The sequence below is a fragment of the Pantherophis guttatus genome, chromosome 1 (assembly GCF_059756535.1).
Source record: "Pantherophis guttatus breed Tessera chromosome 1, ASM5975653v1, whole genome shotgun sequence".
Classification (NCBI taxonomy): Eukaryota; Metazoa; Chordata; class Lepidosauria; order Squamata; family Colubridae; genus Pantherophis; species Pantherophis guttatus.
The window spans coordinates 265,824,092-265,846,051 of record NC_142063.1 but is presented as its reverse complement, the minus strand read 5'-3'; the positions used below and the strand labels follow the sequence as shown (position 1 = coordinate 265,846,051).

At 33.4% G+C, this 21,960-nt stretch overlaps 1 protein-coding gene across 12 annotated transcripts in view; it reads left to right on the top strand.

The window, feature by feature from the left end:
- SYNE1 (spectrin repeat containing nuclear envelope protein 1) overlaps positions 1 to 21,960 on the top strand; it is a 309,363-nt gene that overhangs the window by 94,152 nt on the left and 193,251 nt on the right. For all 12 annotated transcript variants that reach the window (XM_034419047.3, XM_034419038.3, XM_034419043.3 and 9 more), the window contains 13 exons: positions 814 to 1,022; positions 1,453 to 1,561; positions 2,881 to 3,045; positions 4,089 to 4,256; positions 5,980 to 6,156; positions 7,640 to 7,780; positions 9,039 to 9,199; positions 12,007 to 12,157; positions 15,687 to 15,914; positions 18,409 to 18,507; positions 18,943 to 19,130; positions 19,241 to 19,364; positions 21,001 to 21,167. In XM_034419047.3, the coding sequence (XP_034274938.2) occupies positions 814 to 1,022; positions 1,453 to 1,561; positions 2,881 to 3,045; positions 4,089 to 4,256; positions 5,980 to 6,156; positions 7,640 to 7,780; positions 9,039 to 9,199; positions 12,007 to 12,157; positions 15,687 to 15,914; positions 18,409 to 18,507; positions 18,943 to 19,130; positions 19,241 to 19,364; positions 21,001 to 21,167 (2,087 nt within the window). The remainder of the gene's footprint in view (positions 1 to 813; positions 1,023 to 1,452; positions 1,562 to 2,880; positions 3,046 to 4,088; positions 4,257 to 5,979; positions 6,157 to 7,639; positions 7,781 to 9,038; positions 9,200 to 12,006; positions 12,158 to 15,686; positions 15,915 to 18,408; positions 18,508 to 18,942; positions 19,131 to 19,240; positions 19,365 to 21,000; positions 21,168 to 21,960) is intronic.

The window sequence follows — 21,960 nt, the reverse complement described above, 5'->3', positions numbered from 1 at the left end:
CAGCATATTTGTGCAACTTCTATGAGTAATGTTTACTTGGAACAGTAAGAGCTTAGATTCACAAAAATTATAATTAAAATATCATGTTTCATTCAGATTGATACAGTGAAATTTGTAATTTATTTATTTATTTATTCAATTTCTACAGCCACCCATCCCAACTCTGAGTGGCTTACATTTCTTTGAGCTTAACCGTTATTTCAATAATTTTTATGCATGCAAACAACCAAATTCATTTTGAAATATGATTGACAAAATATGTTGCTGTTTTCTTGGCCTGTACAATACAGCATCAGATACCTTGATGTATCTTTCCAGAATCTATTGTTTTCCTATGGCCCTTGTTTATTATTGTTAAGTAATTGAAAGCACTATTTTCAGTATTAACACAATATATATACTGACTTAATAATGCTGTAATTTGAAAAACTTACTTCTTCGGAGACATGCATTGTATTGTACTACATATAAATTCTCTCATGAAATTCCCAGATCAATACAATTAGACAGTTCATTGGATATTTTTAACAGATGGATAAATTATCTTAAATATAAAATCTCAATAATGCTTGGAAAAAATACCTTCTAGATACCTTGGAACTGAAGGAATTTAAACTCTTTTCCACAATCAAAAAGTTAAGAAGCACTGCCGTTTTCTTCACAGTGATGAAGAAAATGATCTTGACCATTTTTTAAAGATTTTTTTAAAAATAGTGAATGTATTTGGTTCTTGAATACCAAGTAGAAATTAGACTTTTTAAGTTCATTTGTATATCAGTTGATTGAGCAAGTGTTTCTCTTTTATGCCATCAGATATTTTTTGGTGATAAAGGGCCTTTACAACTATGTGAGAAACGACAGCAACTGATTAAAGAATTGTGCTTGAAACTACCAGAATGGGATCCAATTAAAATGACATCTGAAAGTAGCCAAAAAGATCTCAGTGAACTTAAAACTCAAGTTGCCAGGACTTACATGAAACTAATAGATCAACCAGATAAATGGCAAGAATACAAGAACAGGTAAACAACTATATGAACAGCAACATAGAAGGCATGGATTTAAAGAACCGAACTAGAACTATAATGTCCTTTCATGTTGCAAATACTATATTGCTTATCAGAAGCACTTAATGTTTTAAATTGTACAAATAGAACATCAAAGAGCAATACAGTAAGAAGTATAGGATCTAGATTAGAATGGTTTGGGAAATTGCTATGATTTACTCACTTGGAATTTTCAGCCATTTAAACAATTTATTTAATTTAATTAATTAATTTATTATATATATATATATATATATATATATATATATATATATATATATATATATATATATATATATATATATATATATATATATATAATTTAATTAATTAATTAATTTAAACAATTAATTTGCCCACTATTGTTCACCTACTGTTTGCTTATTTTTCTATGACTATGTTTCAGATTTTCTGAATTACGAAGCTGGATTTCATCAAAGGAAACACAACTTAAAACAATTAAGAATGGTTCAGCTGATACTACTAAATACAAACATTTTAAAACATCAATAGAGGTATATCAAAAATGATTTGAAATGGATATGTTCTTGTAATATTAACATATTGATTTGAAGTGGATGAAATTGATAATGCAAACTGACCTTTCTCTGCTTTTGGCATTTTAAAGCTAGGTCAAATAATTTACAACAAATGTAAATAATGTTATAGGAATAGTGAAATATAAAAGGAACTGGAATTTCCAGGATAAGTAAAATCAAGTACTCTGGCTAGAAATTCTACCTTTTAGAAAGAAATGTGTACAATGTAATTCAGAAGCTTTTGAAAACCCACTGGTTATTTCAACCAAAATACACCCCAGTCTTATCCTGCAGCACTAGTCGTAATAGTTTCTGAATGAATAGCATTGCACAAAAAAGAAGTTTTTGGGATGTTGGCTACATGTATATATATACATACATACGTACACATACACATGCTGTACATATAGTCTCTGTCATGTGCACAAACATACTGTATGAGAAACTGAATAAGAGAATAACAGAGTTAGAAGGAACTTTGTAGGTCTTCTAGTCCAACCCCCCTACCCTATACCATTTCAGACAAATGGTTGTTCAATCTCTTCTTAAAACCTCTAGAGATGGAGCACCCACAATTTTTGGAGACAAGTCGTTCCACTGATTGCATGCAAAAGTTATATCTATTGCATTAATTGTTGAAATTGTAAGGAAAAGTTACACACAAAAGCAAAAATTAGGGGGAAATTACCAATGATAGCATTTTTTCAAGCAATTATTTTTTTTTAAATTGCAAAAGCAGGCAGAAGAAAATAATACCTAATATGTATATTGACTGAATGTAGATTGATCTTCAATTTTTTATTTGCTAAAGAATGATATAAAAGATACTTCACCCTATTCAGGCAATACATTCAAGGACAGAGCTCACTATGTGTGCAGTGGAGAAGCAGTCTATTCTCTTTAGTCCAAGCTGTGGGATCAGCATACAGCCAGGCATACAGGATTTCTCTATGGAGAAAAGCTACATTTCTGTAATCATGGAAAGTTGCGTTATTCTTCTGATTGAATAGTTTTTCATTGAGGTCACAATGTGATTTTCATAGGAGAGGGATCCTCAAGCAATTTTTATGCTTGAGCATATTGGCTTGTGACTATTAATTTAGTATTATAACTGTCTTTTTCAATCTATTGACATGTTTTTATACATTGTTTGATAGAAGCTTGTGTCCTGATACAGCCTTAGTTGACTTACCCATGCAAACTAATGTAAACCCAGTTCTCCCTGATTTATATTAGACTTCTACTCTAATAATGCTTGTTTGGTGCATCTAATTTTTATATTGATTCTGTTTCAGGAAATAAGGCAAGATGCCTGCAAGAAGGGAGAAATTATCATCTGGTTGAAATCTAGGCTTATTGCCTTATCTGAGGTTTCTTCTGAGAATGAAGTAAAAAAACAAGGGGATGAACTTTCAATGCTTGCTAGTGACTTTAAGAAAATTTTAGCCTTGTTGACAGAGGTATATTATAATTATATTATATTCACTCCAGAAACTGTATTTTTTTCTATTAGGTGTTCAGTTATAGAAAATAATTAAGATTCTGTTGTATTTTAGCAATATAGTCTGAATGTTACTATAATCAATCTGTGTTTTTCAAATACCTAGGTGCATCTGAATACTATTAAGAAAAAAATAACAAAATTATCATAATTATGTATGTAGTTGCATCTCTAATGATAACTGAAAGTAGTTCCCTGAATTTCCATGTGTCATTTGAAATTATATTTCAACATATATGTACATGTGCTAAACACATGTATAATTTTCTACTCAAATTATACAGTTTGCATATGAAAGTATTGGAGGGATCCGTTTCTGTAATATAATGTTTGATTCAAGCACGCAATCACATACGTTTTTATGCCAAATGTGTATAATATGCTGTATGCATAAAAACAAACACAGTTGTGTGCACTATGGAGAAAAAAAATCCAAAATTCATATTATTCTTCCCATTAGCAATTTTCTTTCCTCCTGCTCTCCTTTCTCCACTCTCTATTCACTTGTGCTATTGACAATATTTCAGTTTCTCTTTTTGAATTATTCATATTTGCTTTGAAAATTGTTCCTAAATAGTTTTGTAATTCTGAAAAGTTCTGCTGGTGTTTGGTGTTTGATGAGTGGTAAGTGTTGTTTTGAGCACAAAAACATTTATTTTAAGAAAATGAGTATGGTATTGGGAACATAGAATAGGAGAAAAAGGTTTGGCAATTCTACAATTAATTGTAAAAATTTCCAAATTAACCTGGAAAGCAGGTCAGGTAGCACAAAGTAAACTCACAAAATAATAATAGAATGCAGTGGAATAGGAGAAATCTATTTATAGATTATAGTAAGAGGTTGTTTTTTTTATTACTGTCAGATAATTGGAAAATAATATAGAGACCACAAAATGAATTGGTTGAATATATAATTGTATTGCATTTTGAACTGTTTAAATTGTAAGTCCTACTTCTTTGGCACTGGATATTTTTAGAGCTTTAATACGTTTCTGAATACAGATTGAGAGGACATTGGGTGCAGTTGGAGATTGTGTTCAATACACCGAAGAAGTAAAAGGCACATTAGAAGAACTGATCACAAACTCAAAAGAAGCTCAGACAGAAGTTGAAAAAATCTTAGATGTTGATAACTTGTTACAAGCCCAGCAAATCTTTCTCTACCATCAGGTACAATTGCCCACACATCAGCTTTCACTGAATGTCCAACAAATCCTTATATATTATTGTTGCTGCAAAGCCTAATACCAGTATCTGCACTGTGGATAATAGTTAAGAACCCCTTTCACATAGGTTGAATTGGAAAGAGGGAATATTATAATTTTCTGTAATAAGATGTTGAAAGTGAGTATTTAGTACTTATTTTAAAAGAGGAAAGTGTAAACCTTTTTGAAGTGTACTTTGCCAAAGTGCTTTTTTGTTATTCCTTTTCTCTTCCCACTCTATTCTTGTCATCATTCTTCTAATAAGAAATGGCACTTTGAAGGGCCTTTTCACAATTTATACAGGGAAAATTAGGAACTGCCATCATCTTGGCAAACTATGTGATAATGGTCTTTGTGGTCGCATATTTCTCAGACCATGCTTAATATAATACAATGGCATTAGATTGCTTGAGAGTATTTTCTCACCAAAGTTTTCCCTGGCATTTCCATGGCAACAGTTTAACAGCTGCTAGACTGGCCTTGAGGAAGGAAAGGGGAACTGTAAGAGAGTAAGATGCTCCTGGAGTGAGGAGGAGGAGAGGAGAAAGGGGCCTCTGGTTTAAGCTATCAGTAGTCACATGTAGATAATGAAAGTATGGAAAGAGGCAGAGGATGTTTATGACTTCAGTCCTTTATGCCCTTTCAGCCTCCTCCCTATATCAGAAACCTTGTGACCTGGCTTCTGAATCTAAGATATTGCCTGCTAAGTATCAGTTTGGTTAACGGGTTGAGAGAACAGAAAATGATTTACGCAAAAGTCATGGCTGCTACCTGCTCTTTGAGCAGCAGTCATGAGGACACCTAGATTGTTTACTAGTGCTACCTCACTAGTGCTACCTCATGGAAAATTAAAGATGAAGAAGCTCCTGACCCTCCAGGGCTTTGAAGCTGTGCACTTACCATTTTTTTCAACAAAATTCCCTAAAAAGGAAAGATTAGAGATTGGGCAGAAGTTAGCTAATACTGTTGGATCCAAGATGGACCACCGTCTCCTTCAAGGCAGATGAAACCATCCCTTTCCACAAAAAAACCACTACTTGAGCCCAACCAGATGCCATCTCCTAAGACACCTTAACCAACCAGAAGGGACATGAATCTAAAACATAGGTGATGGAATACACAGCACCAAGAACCATGCCTAATTTCTCAGGATCAACTTGTTAAAGTTCTTCCTAGATAACTAGAGAAGATTGCATTCCAGTCATTTTGGTAGAATCTGGATGGATGGAGCAGATCCAAATGATTTTACTAAATAGATGCCTAAAATAACAATGTGTCCCGGGCCTCACCTTACAAGGAAGGGACCTGGTTATCTGACAAGGGGCTGCTGGCTGTTTTACTTGCAGATGTGGTAACTGCATAGAAGTAAGCCTTATTACACAAGTTAAATCCTAAGAAATGCTGAATCAGATTTGCTTTTGTATTCCCCCATCGCAATTTAGTATCAGATGTCAAAAGTGATCTTTTTGAAGAAAAAAAATGGAGAATTTTACCATTCTAGATGTGTAATTCTGAAAAGTTTTGAAAATTATCAATGAACTAGACCTTTCTGGTGTTTCAATAAATGAGCAGAGATCATTTAACGCTTGTTCCCTAAAACACCTTTGTATATGCTTACAGTGCAGTTATTTCTGCATTAAGACAATGCATCTGTATTGACCATAATACTTTTAAATGTTTGTTTTTAGCAAAAGTCAAAGAGGCTTCATGCAAAAAGGCAAGATGTACAACAACAAATTACCCACAGTAAAGAGTTACAAATTGAAGGTGGTCTGTCTCCTGCTGTGCAAGAAGATTTATGGAAGTTGGAGAGTACATTAGAAAGTATGCAGCAATCTATGGAACAACGTGGAGATCAATTGCAGGTACATATTCTTCTTATAACTCTGTAGAGAAATAAAGAAATGTCACTTTCCTTAATGGCTTTATATTTAGTATGAGATATTTTCTGGAAAGCTTTTTTCGGGCTTAGCTCAGGTTTTAAATCCAAGATGCCAGCCATTGTCAGAGGGTATTGGGGTACATGGTTGGGATCCCAATTGGATGCTACCAGGTTATAGCTATAGGCTAAAGTGGGAAATAAATAATTCCCCCTCTAGTAATGCTGTTTTAGTATTTCTGTCAAGGGACCTGCATGGTTGTGTCCATGTAGCCACCAGGAATAGAGACTGACTGCAGGCCATCCTTAACCTTTTTACTCTGTGAAATTATTAACTTTTCATAATATGATTATGAAGTTCAAGTATTAGATGAATCTAGAATTTAACAGCAAAATTGGGTATCACCAGACTTAGTGAATGGCCCTCAACTTTAAGCTATTGAAGGAGGCATTGACAAATTCATGGAAACTAGGCCTATCCATGATTAAAAGACATGCTTTTTAAAAATAATTTTCTGAAGCCCATTATAAATTAAAAAAATTATATATGTGCTATAACACACTTGCATACATAAATCTCTAGGAATATTGAGATAAAACCAATTAACAAGATAACGTAAACATTTAAACAGGGAATTAACCCACTTAAAGCAACATAATTATTCTAAAAGTTCTGATGCTATTTTTTGCATGCAAAAACAGAAGTGGAATTCTCACAGGACTTCATTAACTACTGTGAGAAAGAATGTTGGACAAAATGTACCTTTGAACTATTCAAATAAGGAAAGACAGATGTTTAAAAGAGGAGAACCTCACTAGTATAGGCCATTCTCACATGGCTGTTGCACAGTTATTTTATTCTTAAGGCTTGGGAATAATCTAAAATACTAGTACTAATCCAATTATCAGACAGTGTTTGAATAGAGTTTAATAATTAAAGTTTAGGAGCTATTTTAGTATATAATATTTGCATATAAAACCTAGCTAAGGTGTAACACCAAGCAAACTTGGCTAATTTGACAAAAGTCATATTTTGATAGTACATGGTGGGGAAACAACCGGGAAATACCAGGACTACTAGCAGACGGAAAAGCTACTGGGAAAAATTATATTGGATGAGTGGAATGGCAAACAAACTTATTACCTAGATATTTACAAGAATTTATCATTGAATTCACATAGGATTGTCATCACAGTACAGAAGACTCTGCTATTATGTCCTACATTTGGACTTCCTATTGATCTTTGCTAATAGAATGCACAAGACTTGGATCTAGCAGGGAATTTCATTTGTACTTAATATTTGAGGTTTTGAACAGGATAATGAAAATTCTGGTAAATATGTTTAATACAGCTTAATTGTATGAGCCAGAAAAATTCATTATTCATGCATGTTAATTATGAACTTTAATTTCCTGTCCTTCTTTTATTGTTCTGTCACTTTGCCTTTTTCTTTTTTCTTTTTGTAGCTCACAATAAACACATGGGAACAGTTTGAAAGAGACAAAGAAACAATTGTCAAGTATTTGAGTCATGCGAGCTCTGCCCTTGAACGCATCTTAAGTTTTAGCAGCTTGGAGAGTTTGTCATCAGAATTAGAAAAGACAAAAGTATGTGTTCTGGAGGACTTTTATTGTTCTGTCTTGTATTATATTAGGTTCTTACGTATTTCTTTTTGTTAAAAAAAATGTGTATTTTATTAGTGACTCCTTGTCTTGAGTGAGGGTAAAGCAGGTAAATCAGTAACTTTAAAATAAATATATATCTAAACAATATTAAGATAATTGGTTTTTAAAGCTAAGTATCCTTTCCCTTTATGTTTTGCATCTATTGCTGATTATTTCTGTAAGTCATTCAAATGATGTTGAGTTGCAAAACCTTATAAATGATGTAAATAAATTAATAAAGAGTCAATCTGGACCAAACAGAACATAGTAATGATGGATTCCCAGGTTGAAAAGATGCATATCCCCCCCCCCCAAAATGAAAAGATGATATGCAAATTCCATGATCCTTTTCTTCATGTGGTTCAAGTTAACCATGCTCTAATAGCAGTACAAATACAAATAATTCGTAGAGAAATGTTACAATCATGCTGGGAATGGTTCCAGTCCTAAGAAAACTGAAACAGAAGGAAATTCTGCATTATTTAGCAAAAGTCTCTTTAAGTTGCATATAGGAGGAATTCCTCCTTTTAAATCAGATATTCTTGAACTGGTAATTTTTAAAAACCTATTTTGGTATTTCATTTCACCTGGTATACATGTATTTCATGTATACAGGAATATGGAGCAAATTCCAGTAATAATAATAGCAATAGCAATAGCACTTAGACTCATATACCGCTTCACAGTGCTTTACAGCTGTCTCTAAGCGGTTGATAGAGTCAGCATATTGCCCCCAACAATCTGGGTCCTCATTTTACTGACCTCAGAAGGATGGAAGGCTGAGTCAGCCTTGAGCCGGTGAGATTCAAACTGCCAAACTTCTGGCAGCCGGCAGTCAGCAGAATTAGCCTGCAATACTGCATTCTAACCACTGTGCCACCATGGCTCATAATAATCCATAATAAACATCTGGAGCACCACTTGAACACCATTGACATTGACAAAAACACCATCAGTCAATTGCAAAAGGCAACTTTACTAGAACAGTTTACATCTAGCGATGCTACATGTAATACCATCGAACAATAATTTCTGCCTCTCCTTGGTGTTTGGGAAGAACTTGATAGATGGGTATAAATGCCAGTCCCAGTCTAAACATCTGGATAATTGTGTGATCATGGATGATGATAATAACAACTACCACTGGTTGGCAAAATGTTACTGAGAATGATGTTCAACTTGCGTCTCCTCCTTTTCACAGGAACTTTCCAAGCAGACCGTAGCCATGGCCGTGGAAGCAGAGAATCTGGTCAGGAAGTCTTTAGCCATACAGCTTGGTCAAAGGAGCAAGGAGAGCCTTCAGCAGCAAGCAAAGTCAATTCAGGAACAAGTTAAAAAAGTAGAAGCTACACTTGAAGAAGAGTATGTCCTTAAATAGTCATAATATTTGTTTCCTGACAGAAGGAATGTATCTTTTTTTGCCTTATATTAGTGCAGTGTTGAGTCTTAAAGACTTTGTAAAACTCTGTCATAAAATAATAATTTATCTATCAGGAACTACTGTTTTAATACCAAGTGTGGTGGAAGATCTGAGAAAAAAAAAGAAAGTATCAACACATTCCCTAACTGAAAAAAATATATATCCTTGGTCCTTTAAGTGTCCTTATAATTGTTGTGTGAAGGAGCCATTGTGAATCAAATTTTATGCATTTAGCCTGATTCCTCTCAATGAGAGAAATACTTTGAATTGACTACAAAAGTAAAGTCATACCAATGCACATCAATATTCAGTACAGGAATAAAAACAGAAAATTATTTGATAGACTTTAACATAGATAAATAATGTCATTTTCTAAAGTGCCTCAGGGCATTTAGAAAAATCTACTATCAGTCTGCTTTTTAAAATATTTTTCTTTACAGTTCAGCTGAATGCATGAGAACATAAACTCTGCCTTTCTCTCCCTGAAATATGCCCTATTCCTTTTTCTCATGCTATTACAACTGATAGATAAAATGCCCATCTATCTTATTTCTTTGTTTCCCTTTGTATTTATTCACTAGGATCTGGCTGTTAGAATTTGGAGATTAGAAAACATTACACTGAGAGTTATATAAAAGGAAAAATATAGCAACTTCTATCACAGAGTGAATTTAATGCTTTATACTTTGCTTCATCTTTGCCAGAACTTTAGGAGACAGGGCAATATTATTCCCATTTTACAAATAAGTTCATGAGGCTGATTTCATAATTTGTTCAAAATTGCTTGATGCCTGAGCAGGGAATTAAATTATGGTATTTTGAATATTTTTCTAGCATTTCATATTCTAGACCACAAAAACTCTTAGCGTTTGCCAGTGAATTATTTGCAAAAAATAACAACCCTGCATCCATTTTTATTATTCTTGTATATTCCTTTTTCCATTAAGGCACATAAACAGTTTACCACATTCAAAGTTGTTAATGTGTTAGAGAGGAATTACATTTTAACATAACCATTCCCCTGCTTAATAGTTTAATATGATTTTTTCCTTGTACATTTCTTAATTCTCCCATTTGCTCTGTCATCTCTAAAGTATTATAAAAAGAATAATTGTTTTCCATGAATCCTACTCTTACTTTGTAAATTATTTACAACTTATTTCTCCTTTATTACAAATGAGCAAAGAAAGACATTGCTTCTACTGCCTCTGAACTCGATTGTATGACCTTATTTTTTTTCCTTCTGAAATACCTAAGTAATTGGATCAGTCTTGACCCTTTTTAGTACAAGTTTAGGACAGATACTTAGTTAAACATAATATAGCTAGCTGAAACTAGATGGTTGTTATTTTAACAAAATATGCATGCATATCTACCTGGCTGGTTAAATATTTTGGATATGAGTTTGCACAAATGTATGGTTCAGTTGTATAATTCTATGGTTTCTAATGCATTCACATACTGTATAGACTTGCAAAAGGGATTTTGAAAATGCCCAACTTCAGTGCAGATCTTCTTTATCTGGGGTGATAGAAACTATCAACAATCATACAGAAAGATATATTTATTCTTTTGGTATTTCAGTTATTTTCATTCACACCACATAATTTTGGGGAAGCATTCTTGTTTTCTTCTAATGCACATAAACACAATATGTGTGGTTGATCATAATATAATAGTTTGTTAAAATAGATCAAGTGGAAGGGAATGATAATATTTTAACTAGAAGCACAAGTAAAGAGTTTATTAGGAATGTTTGTAAATAAAGATCAGCATTGGCTCTCAATTATAATTTACAGTTACTGCAATCTGATTAGATGTTCCAAGATTTCTCTAAAGTTTAAAATTAACAAATAATTGCATTTTGGGAAACAGTTTTCAGTGGTGAAAGTATCAGGAAGACAAATAGCTTCAAGGAAAACTATGTGCAAAACTGTACATACAGGTAAACACACTGTCATTTTTTCACCTGCAGTAGAAAAATATTCACTGGATTCACACATTGCAATAAAGCAAGATGTTTTAAACTCTAATTTATCTTGCGAGCTTCAGTATTGAAGCATTATGGATAGAGTCATGTATCAGGAGAGCCAAAAATAAGCCATTATGGCTAACAATTAAGTATATACCTATCCTATAAAGGTAATATCTGCTTTGGATATTATAACAATCAGTTTGCACATCAATCAATAAACAAACGAACAAACAAATAAGAATATTCCATGCAGAATTAGATGAACATATTCAGAATCTTCAGTGGTGTTTCTCTGTTTTCTTCTGGCTTCATGATAACTGTGACATGTAGGTCAGTATCAAAACTTCAGCTCAGTTAATGGTTAACTTTGCACTTGTATTATACCACATTTAAAACGGTTACAATCGTTAAGTGAAAATAAGCTATTTAAAAACCGTCCATGTGGTAGCTGCTAGGTGGTTAATTTCCACGCTACTTTAAAAATACACCTCTGAAAATAATATCTCAGAAAATGATTTCCTGCTTCCCACACCAGTTTTGTTCTTTTCAGAAAATGGAAAAAAAAAATCACTTCCTACACTCTGAAGGTGATTAAGACCAGATTCCTTGGATGCTAAAAAATTAAATTTAGAAACAGGCGTTTTGTGGTTTGGTTTTTTTAAAATGGCATGGCATTATGTAAGCATTTCTTTAAATTGGACATGTAAGAGAATGGGCATAGTTACACCGTAATAGAGTGTTAATTTTTTTTTCACTAAATATGGTTGATTTTAGTATTAAAACCATGGAAATTGTGAAAGACAAGTGGGATCAGTTTGGGAAAAAATTTGAAGCATTGTCCCTCTGGATCAATGAAAAAGAAAAAGCGCTGGATGCCTTGGAAATACCATCATCTTCCCTGGATGTGCAAATCAACCAAATTAAGGTGATTGGTTCACATTTTATGTAACATTAAATATTGTTTTATTTTCCCCCCTCCATTAGAAATCTGCAGAGCAGAGGAGTAGGCTTTTAACAGCTACAGACATGCTTTAACATAAAAATACTAAGTCAAAAGGTTTTGCAGGAGCTTAAAATAAAATACACATTTTTAAAGTTTTAAATTAAATTAAAAAAACTTTGGTTTATGTGAAAAGTTCAGTGGATTGTTTTGGGGGTGATGCTCTTTACGTGCAAAATATCATCCTGGGTATATTTTCACAGAATGTAGAATGATTTCTATTGTAATCTGTATTGCAATTATAGTATTTTATTCCAATATGTTAGATAAATTTGTGTATAATTTATTGTGTATTTTCTCAAGTAATGCCGAAATAATAAAGGAATGCCTGGATTCAGTATTGGTAGCTAAACCTTTTTTTCATACTCTGAGTTCTTTATATTATATGCTAGATTCTATTTTTCCCTTGGAGTGTTACAACATATATATATATATATTCCTAGAACTTCTTTATAACTTCCCTATCAAACTGCTAAAACTTCTTAAAGTAAAAATACTGTTAGTCCAGGTATAGAGAAAAAGACTAGATGTTATTATTTTTTAAATTGATTATTGTAATGAGAATGGACGCTAACATATAACAGTGGAAGACATACCTGTGGTGCTGTATACTGTTCCATGGTATGGTGGATTTATATACCTTATGCCCCTCAAAGTACATATGGAAGATTTGCTTATTTGGCTTAATTATCTGAAGTTCAACATGGTGTCCTTTATCACAGCATGTGTTGTACTACAATATTAATAATATTGAATGCTTTATGTAATATGTATGATTAGATGATTGCCTTTGCAGTAAGGATAAGGTAGTCCTCAATTAATGGCTATAATTAAAACTTGCAACTCTACTGCCAAGTCAGCTAACAACCTCAGTTCTGCTACTGTCATTAAGTGAGACGTCATGTGACTGTGACTTGTGATTTTACGCTGGTTTCTCCAGTGACTTTGCTTGTCAGAAGCCAGCTGTGAAGTTTACAAATGATAAGCACATGACTGCACAGTCTTTAACTGAGAGCTACATATATTTCATTTTAAGATAAAATGCTGATTTACATAATAACAACCAAGGAAACACTTTTATCTGGCCTCATCAAGGCCTTCTTACATTACTTAGGGTCAACCACTCACAATTTTGAGTGAAAAAGATCTAACACTGTGATCATAAAATGCATAGGAGAGAGGCTGTTGGCATTTAGGAATGCTGGTAGAAAGGACGTTGTCTCACCTGAATGTCCATTTTCGATGCGCTGCGACTCCAATCCTCTTTCAGGTGGGGTGGGGACATAATAAATAATTACTGTATCATTATTTACCCATATTTTTTGAATGTGGAAATATAAAAGAGGCTACTGTTGGATTTAAGTTAAAGTATGTGGTTCTCACAGAACTGTCTCATGTTAATGAGATCTTCTCTGATAGTTTTCTCCTTTGTTCTTTACCTCTTATTGAGAATAAAAGTAGCTTTTTCTAAATCCTTAAGTTTTTAAAGCTAAATGATCGACATGAATAAATTCCATTGTACTAATCTATAAAGCTATAGTTAGAAATCGCTTTTCCTCTTTAAAATACATCAAGAAGGTACACTTTTGCTTTAGCATATAATAAAGGGGGAGGGGTAAAGCATTGAACTATTTAAAGAAAAGACTACCAATTGTCTCCATATGTTTACAACTATATGATCTTAACTGAAAAGTAAGTAAATAAATAAAATTCAAATGAAAGCATGCATGACAGCTGTATGTGAATATATTACAAGTAATGTAATTTACATTACATTATAGTAAAGCATGATCTTAAAAATAAAGGTTCTATCACAGGGGGAGAGAGTATTTCTGTGAACTCTCCTCTTTCTTCTGAAGTCCCAACACCATAAATCCTACCATTTATAAGAGTAATCCGGTCTTCAGGATCAGAAGCAATCTGAGATGATGAAGCTCTTTCCAAGAACAGAAACTATTTTAGTTCTGGCTAAAGTCAAGACATAATATCCTATATATTTTTTCAGTTAAGAATGCTTTCACTCAAAGTATCTTCGCTGTTTATAGTAATTCTAAAAATCATATTTTAAGGCAGTCATAAATAATTAGACATAATTACTTGCATTTTGTTTTATATTGACTTATATAATTTTATCATCATAGCTTCCTTCAAAGATCCATAGCCTTTGGAGAATACGATGTAAGCTTTGTTAAAGATCTCTGTTCAATGTCACAAAGCCTACAGTATCATTGGCAAAGGCAATTATAGCTAACACTGGAATCTATTTCATTTTGAGGGAAGAGACCACTTATTCCCAATTCAGTTGATAAAGTTGGTTCTATCTCTTATCTAAAATTCAGCCAACTAGTTGACCATCTTCTGTCCAAAGTGGCAACAAACTTCATACAGAATGTTGATGGCTATAATTCAAAAGTAGTCAGGGACAGGATCTAAAATGGATTTGACTTTGTGGAGGGAGACCAAGAATTTAAAGGAGCAAAAGGAGTACTTTTAAGTGGTGTATGTGACTCAGTTCTTCCCGAACCTTAAATTTTCTCCTTTCCCCCAAACAACTGAAAAAGAATAGTGGTGGATCACATCAAAAAGCCTGTGATCTCATATTTTGCACACTTGCTTGTAACAGTATAAAGAGAATCCAAGTTAGTCTAGGCCTGTTTTCTATGTTACAGTCAATTCAATTATAAATCGTCATTTTCCAGCAGTATGCATATTGCTGTGATCAGTGTGGATTAATTATTAGCAAAAGAACAGAAACTATTAATTGAATCGTGTGTTTTATTTTTCATTTCCTGCACATTCGGCTTAGAAAGCCAACTAGCTAATTCATGTTAATCTGGATGTTCTCCTAAACTAACAGGTTAGCCAATACTTACTACAATTAGAGCAAAGCCAAAGAATTCCATTGAACAAACCACCTACACAGTTAATTGTTCCAATTTTTTTTTAAAAAATGGAGTACATTTATATCAGCTGTACCTGCATTAGCGCAAATAAAATATTTGATTACAAGAATGTACAAGAATGATGATTACAAGAATATTAATAACCAGTGTTTCTCCTAAACTACATGGAGATATGATTGATAAGTGCTAATAGTCTATTAGAATTTGAATCAATTGCAAAGTACTTCAAACAAAAATTCCAGTAACATTGCTATATGCTATATGACAATTGTCTGATTACTATAGAATAATTTAAGAAATGAAAATTGTGTTATGTATGGAGAAGAATGAAGACATGGTTGAAAGAAAAATAGTTAAGTCCAATAATTATGTTTTATCAGTAACATATTTAAACCTGATACTGTAATAAATGCATGAATTAATGATGTATAATGTGATAGATACAGGTGATTGTTGAGTGCCCTTTTTTGCTTGAAGCAAAAGTGATTTCCATGTAATGTATGAAACAACCTATGATGTGGCTTCTTTATGTACACTTATTTACATTTTAGGCTGTTAAGAATGAAATAGCTGACAAGGACAACGAAATCCCAAAGCTAGAAGAGGATGCTCAACTTTTCTCTCAGTATCTTACTTCTGGAGAATCAGCACATATTAAAGCCAAGATGACACAGATTAGGAGATACTGGGAAGAATTCAGAGACCATACAGAGAATTTGGAAGGAACCATCGCAGGAAGGGCATCGGTGCAGCAAAAATTTGAGGAAAACTTTAGAAAGGTAGAACACATTGATTTTGTCTAGGCCATTCAAAAAACACAGTGACAGTTGAGTGCTAAACCACATTAAGACACAAAGGGTCTACGGGTAGTCCTTGACCTACAACAGTTTGTTTAGCAACCGTTCAAAGTCACAACAGCACTGAAAAAAGTGACTTATGACCGTTTTCACACTTATGACTGTTGCAGCATCTACATGGTCACATGATCAAAATTTGGATTCTTGGCAGCTGGTTCCTATTTATGTCAGTTGTAGTGTCCCGGGTTCATGTGATTCCCTTTGGCAACCTTCTGACAAGCAAAGTCAATGGGGAAACCAGATTCATTTAACCATGCTACTAATTTAACAACTGCAATGATTCACTTAACAACTCTGGCAAGAAAGATTGTAAAATGGGACAAAATTCACTTAATAAATGTCTCACTTAGCAGCATAAATTTTGGACTTAATTGTAGTCGTAAGTCGAGGGCTACCTGTATTTAAATATTGTTTTAAATGTATATTTTAAATATAATGAATGGAGAATTCTGGAAGTTGAAATCCACACATCTTAAACATGCAAAGGTTGAGAAACATTGTTTAAAGTATTTGCTTCAAAAATAGTTGCTTCAAAATCCTTCATGGGTAAAATGGTGAAATGCTAAAATTAAATCTAAAATATGGTAAAATAGATTGGTTGGACACAACCAAATAATAAATATATCACACACCCCTGTATTATGAAAAGATTTTCACTTTTTATTTTTATTAACCATGATCTAGAGTTATATCCAAATCAAGTTGTTTTTAAAATATGGATTGCTTAAAAAAAAGTCAAATTAATAATCAATGATTTGAAATTGGATTTCTTCAAACCATAATTAGATGCTTTTAAGGAGCCTGTGTGGAGGATGAAGTGTGAGAAGTGGGAGTGAAAATATGCTGTTCTGAGGCTTCCTGTGATTTATTCTGTCAGAACAAGTTGTGTATCATGATGTCAATCAAATATTTATTGCGGTCATCATGATAGTTATCTTAGGTTAACTTACGTATCTTTAAAATAGTCCTTCTAGTCAAGAATATTGTTACTATAAACTTCTCTTTTAAGCAAACTTGCCTGAGGCTAAATCCTCCCATAATTTCCTACCAAGTTAGCATATATTTCTGATATATACACACACACACACACACACACACACACAGAGAGAGAGAGAGAGAGAGAGAGAGAGAGTACTGTGCAAAAGTGTTAGGCAGTTGTGTAAAGATGTAAATTAGGAATGCTTTCAGAAGTAGAAGTGTTAATAGTCTATTTTTATCTATTAACAAAATAGAAAGTGAATGAACAGAAGATAAATCCAAATCAAATCAATATTTATTGTGACCACCCTTTGCCTTCAAAACAGCATCAATTCTTCTAGGTACACTTGCACACAGTTGTTGTTGTTCCAAACATCTTGGAAAACTAACCACAGATCTACAGCCTACAAATGTAGGCTGCCTCAAATTCTTTTGTTTCTTCATATAATCCCAAATAGACCCAGTGATATTGAGATCAGGGCTTTATGTGGGCCAAATCATCACTTACAAGACTTCTTGTTCTTCTTTACACTAAAGATAGTTCTTAATGGCATTGGCTGTGTTTGGGATTGTTGTCCTGCTGCAGATATAAATTTGGAGCCAATCACACATCTCCCAGATTTCTCAGCTTTAAGGACACATTGATCCTGACCAAACTTCCAATTCCATTTGTAGTAATGTAGCCCCAGACTAGCAAGGAACCTCTACCATGCTTCACTATTGCCTGCAGATACTCATTATTGTACCACCTTCCATCCCTTCGGTGAAAAAACTGTTTCCTGTTATAGCCAAATATTTCAATTTTTGACTGTTCAGCCCAGATAACTGCTGCCATTTTTCTGTACCCCCACTTCCTATGTTTTTGTGCATAGTTGAGTCACTTAGACTAGTGTTCAATTCCTGGATACAATCTGGTGAGCTCCCTGGTGACATTTTATTGGCAAGGTTCTTTAGAAGTGGTTTGCCATTGTTTCCTTCCTAGTGTAAGAGAAAATGACTGGTCTAAGATTACCCAGCTGGCTTTGTGCCTAAGGCAAGATTAGAACTCAGTTTCTAGACTGATGCCTTAACCACTCCACCATATAGACTCTCACCTTTAGCATAAGATATTGTTATTGATATTTTTATCAATAAAGCACAGTAATCCTAGTGGTATGGAAGAATACTACTTTAAAAACACAAATCATTCTTAAGATCTCAGAATTAGGATTAACTTAAGTAACAAATACCAATTTAATTGCATGAACTGTTATTACAGAAATATTAGTAAGGAGCAGACTACTACTCTCTCACACCATATTGACCTTATGAGCTATTGCAACTTATAAGATATACTCTGAAGAATCTGTTTAATTATTTAAAATGATAGAAAATGGCAGTGTAACCATCTCCTCCTTCCTCTTCTTCCTTTTCCTCTTCTTTTGTTTTATTCATTCAGATTCAAGAAGACTTAAGCAGTTCTGAAGCTAAACTGATGGAGCTTGATATTTCATCCTGTTCATTAGCAGAAACTTATCAGTCTCTCCAAGACCTTACGGTAATAAAACTTAAAGGTTTTTGTTTTAAATTTTTATCACTTGTTTGACAGGATCAAGAAATAAAAGGTATTTAATGTTCTGAACAGGGTTATAGTCAGAATTTAGCAAAAGAAGAAATATGACATTTCTGTGGTCAACAACTAGTTGTTGTGGCACAAGTTAAAAGCTCCACTTGGATAGTTGCCTTAAACCTATCTTTTATATGCACAATATGAGACATATCACTTACAGACAATTTTTAAATTGAGAAAAATTGTATTCACAAATTGGGAAATAATGTACTACAGCTAAGCATGTATACTTTCTAAAATTGCTTGAATTAAACAACTTGAAATTTAATTGTAACTTTTTATTACTACATTGCAATATATAAATCAGTGCATCTGACATGATAATGCTCAATGGCTTCTGTTTTGTGGCTTTGAATTAAGCAGGACCTCTCACAAGATCTGGAAAAAATGAATCAAGCACTGACTTCTTTATCGTCTTGCTGTCGCAAACTTACAAACAAAGAAAAAGCAAATCAAGATATTGTCATGCTTCAGCAAAAACATGAAAATATTATGAAACAAGTGAAAGAGAGACATGACTCTTTAGAGACACATCTAGTACAATGTCAGAGGTAAAAAGTACCCTATGTTCTCTTCAGCTACAAAAGTTTTTGCAGATTTAAAAAATATTTTAGTAGCACTGGATTAACGGAATTATTTATTTATTACAATATTCCACTAGATTGGAGAAGGAATTGTCTACCTTTTTGACTTGGTTAGAGAAGTGTGAAACTGCAGTCAGACCTACAGAACAGCATGTTTCTGCTGACAAAGTTAAACTAGAAAATGAACTACAATTACTTCAAGTAAGATTTCTGGGTTGGCAACTCAAATGTTTCCCTAATTTTATAGTGGCTTCATTTTTATAAAATGACATGGAACTCTAGCAATGATAATAACTCTCTGCTGAGTATTTGAAATTAAACAAACCAGAACATAGTAGAATAATCCATTCCTTGAAAATAACTCAATGTATTGAATTTAACAGAAATGATATGTACGGCAAGTCTAGTGTCATAAAGCTATAGCCTCCTTTTATTGAATGAGACATGAAAACAAAACTTTGGGTATTTATTTATTTTTAATTTGATTTATATGCCACCCTTCTCCGGAGACTCAGGGCGGCTTACAATGCGCTAAGCAATAGCCTTCATTCTTTTGTATATTTATACAATGTCAGCTTATTGCCCCCACAACTGGGTCCTCAATTTACCTTCCTTAGAAAGGATGGAAGGCTGAATCAACCTTGAGCCTTGGCGAGATTCGAACCTGCAGTAATTGCAGGCATCTGGTCTTAATAACCAGCTTAATAACCAGCTTAATAACAGCTTGATAACCTTGTAGTTTCTATGAAGTAAATCCAATAATTTCTTATATTTCAATTGGAAAAGGTAATTCACTATGTCTTTTTTAGTCTTTAAACCATCATTCAGTTGCCTTTGTAAATCAGGTGAATCCTTCTCAGTTGTCTCCAGAGGGATTTGTTCTTCAGTAGAAAGTTCTAGTTCTAGTAGAGTTAAAATGCTCAAGCACTTCAGGAGCTCATAAACCCAATGTTTCCTTTACTGTAGCCATCTTATGCTCTGGTAATTGGCCTTCAAGGTTTTGTTTTATAATTGGTATAAAAACAAGACACCTTTCCTACAGAAGAGGCTCTTTCTATTTACTCTTCCAAAAAGAAAAGTCACTTATTTCCATTTAAATGTTTTAAACTCTCAATTCTAGTTGTCAGTTTTTTGCGAGGCAAGTAAAAATCAGTAAAGTTCTCAAAACTAAATATTATAACCTCAGAAATAATGAAAAACATCAAAGAGAGACAGCTTCCTAAAGAAAGTCTTCCTTTAACTGAAGAAGAAATTGTAATGCAAAAAGTGTATGAGAAATTAGGAAGATCAGTTCTAGTATTCCTAAATCTGAAGCCTAAATTAAGAGATTTAGCTTCCATGTTTTTGATAGCTTGGTTATAGTTTTTAAACATGTAACAAGCTGCACAGCTTTCAAAATGACACAATTGCCTATTTTCCTAGCCGGCAGTCAGGGTACCATCTTGAGTCCTCCTGAAGATTTCTGTAAGTATTCTTATCTAAGAAAAATTCCCCGATTCCTGTTGGTCACCATTGGGGAATAAATAGTAGAAACTTTTATTGAGGTATTGATCTAATAAAATGACATAATACATTAGAAACTCAAATTGGACTGTCTTTTACTTTCTTTGTGTATTTTCAATATTGGTTTTCGAGAACAAATTCTGGGCAAGCTTCTGTAGAATTTCAAGCAACTACATTGAACATTGCAAAAGCACCTTCGCTGAAACCAGGCGCTAAGACTCTTGCATATATTTATACTTGTTTTAGACTTTTTATTGTTGTTATTCTATACTTGTTTTCTTACTTTCCATGCTATATAAGCTATTTATCTAATGCATATTTTTATGTTTCTCAGGATTTGAAAATGGATATTGCATCTCATGATTCGCATTATACCAGCCTCTTCCAGTTGAATGAGACGCTATTTAAAGCAAGTTACAGTGAAAGTCTGAGACCAGTTAAAAAAGAATTAGAAAAAGTTGATGAAAGATGGAAAATTCTACCTCAGACCGTTAACAGGAGGTTTGTATTTATGTAATAGTGCTTAATGACCCAGACATTATGACTGACTTAATATAATACAAATCCACAAGTTTCATTACATGTCCATAGAAATGGGCCTACATAATCTAAACATTACAGAAGGTTTATAGAATATTCAGGAAACCAAAAAAATCTCTCCAGATGTGGAATCCCTGCAATTTTTCTTTTATTTTGGAAGAAGTTTCAACCACTTTTTCTTTTGAGCCATAGAGCCAATAGAGTCTCCCTTCTGCAACCACAGCCAAAGGTCTATTTATTTGGTTTGCTTTATAATTTTGATGTTTTTCCAAGCAATATAACAATTAGTTCTAATGCTATGCTAAGTCCAAGCCTCATTATGGCTTTCCATTATGTGTAAATCTAGCTAGAATTATCCCCACATTGAGATTTCCAAGTTGGGATATAGTTCTAGATGTGTTTGTTTATTATTGCCTGGATGTTCTCTGAATAATGAAAGTAATATTGATTATTTGTTGATTGTGTCTATCGTCTACTGTGCTTTTCTTCACCTTCTTTTCCTGGTCTATTGTTTAATCTTATGCTCTAGTATAACATGAAATAACTTGGAGCTGTGTGTGCGCGCGCGCATGTGCGTGTGTGCACAAATGACTCTGCTGGGACGTTACCACTGTCATTACAGTTGTTCATTGTAAGAATTTTATATACATTGAAGGTTGACTTAGTCACCTTTTGAATTTTTGTGCGTTTCTTATTTCACTATTTATAGTCATGTGAAATGTGTACCTGTATATCCACACACATTGTCACACAC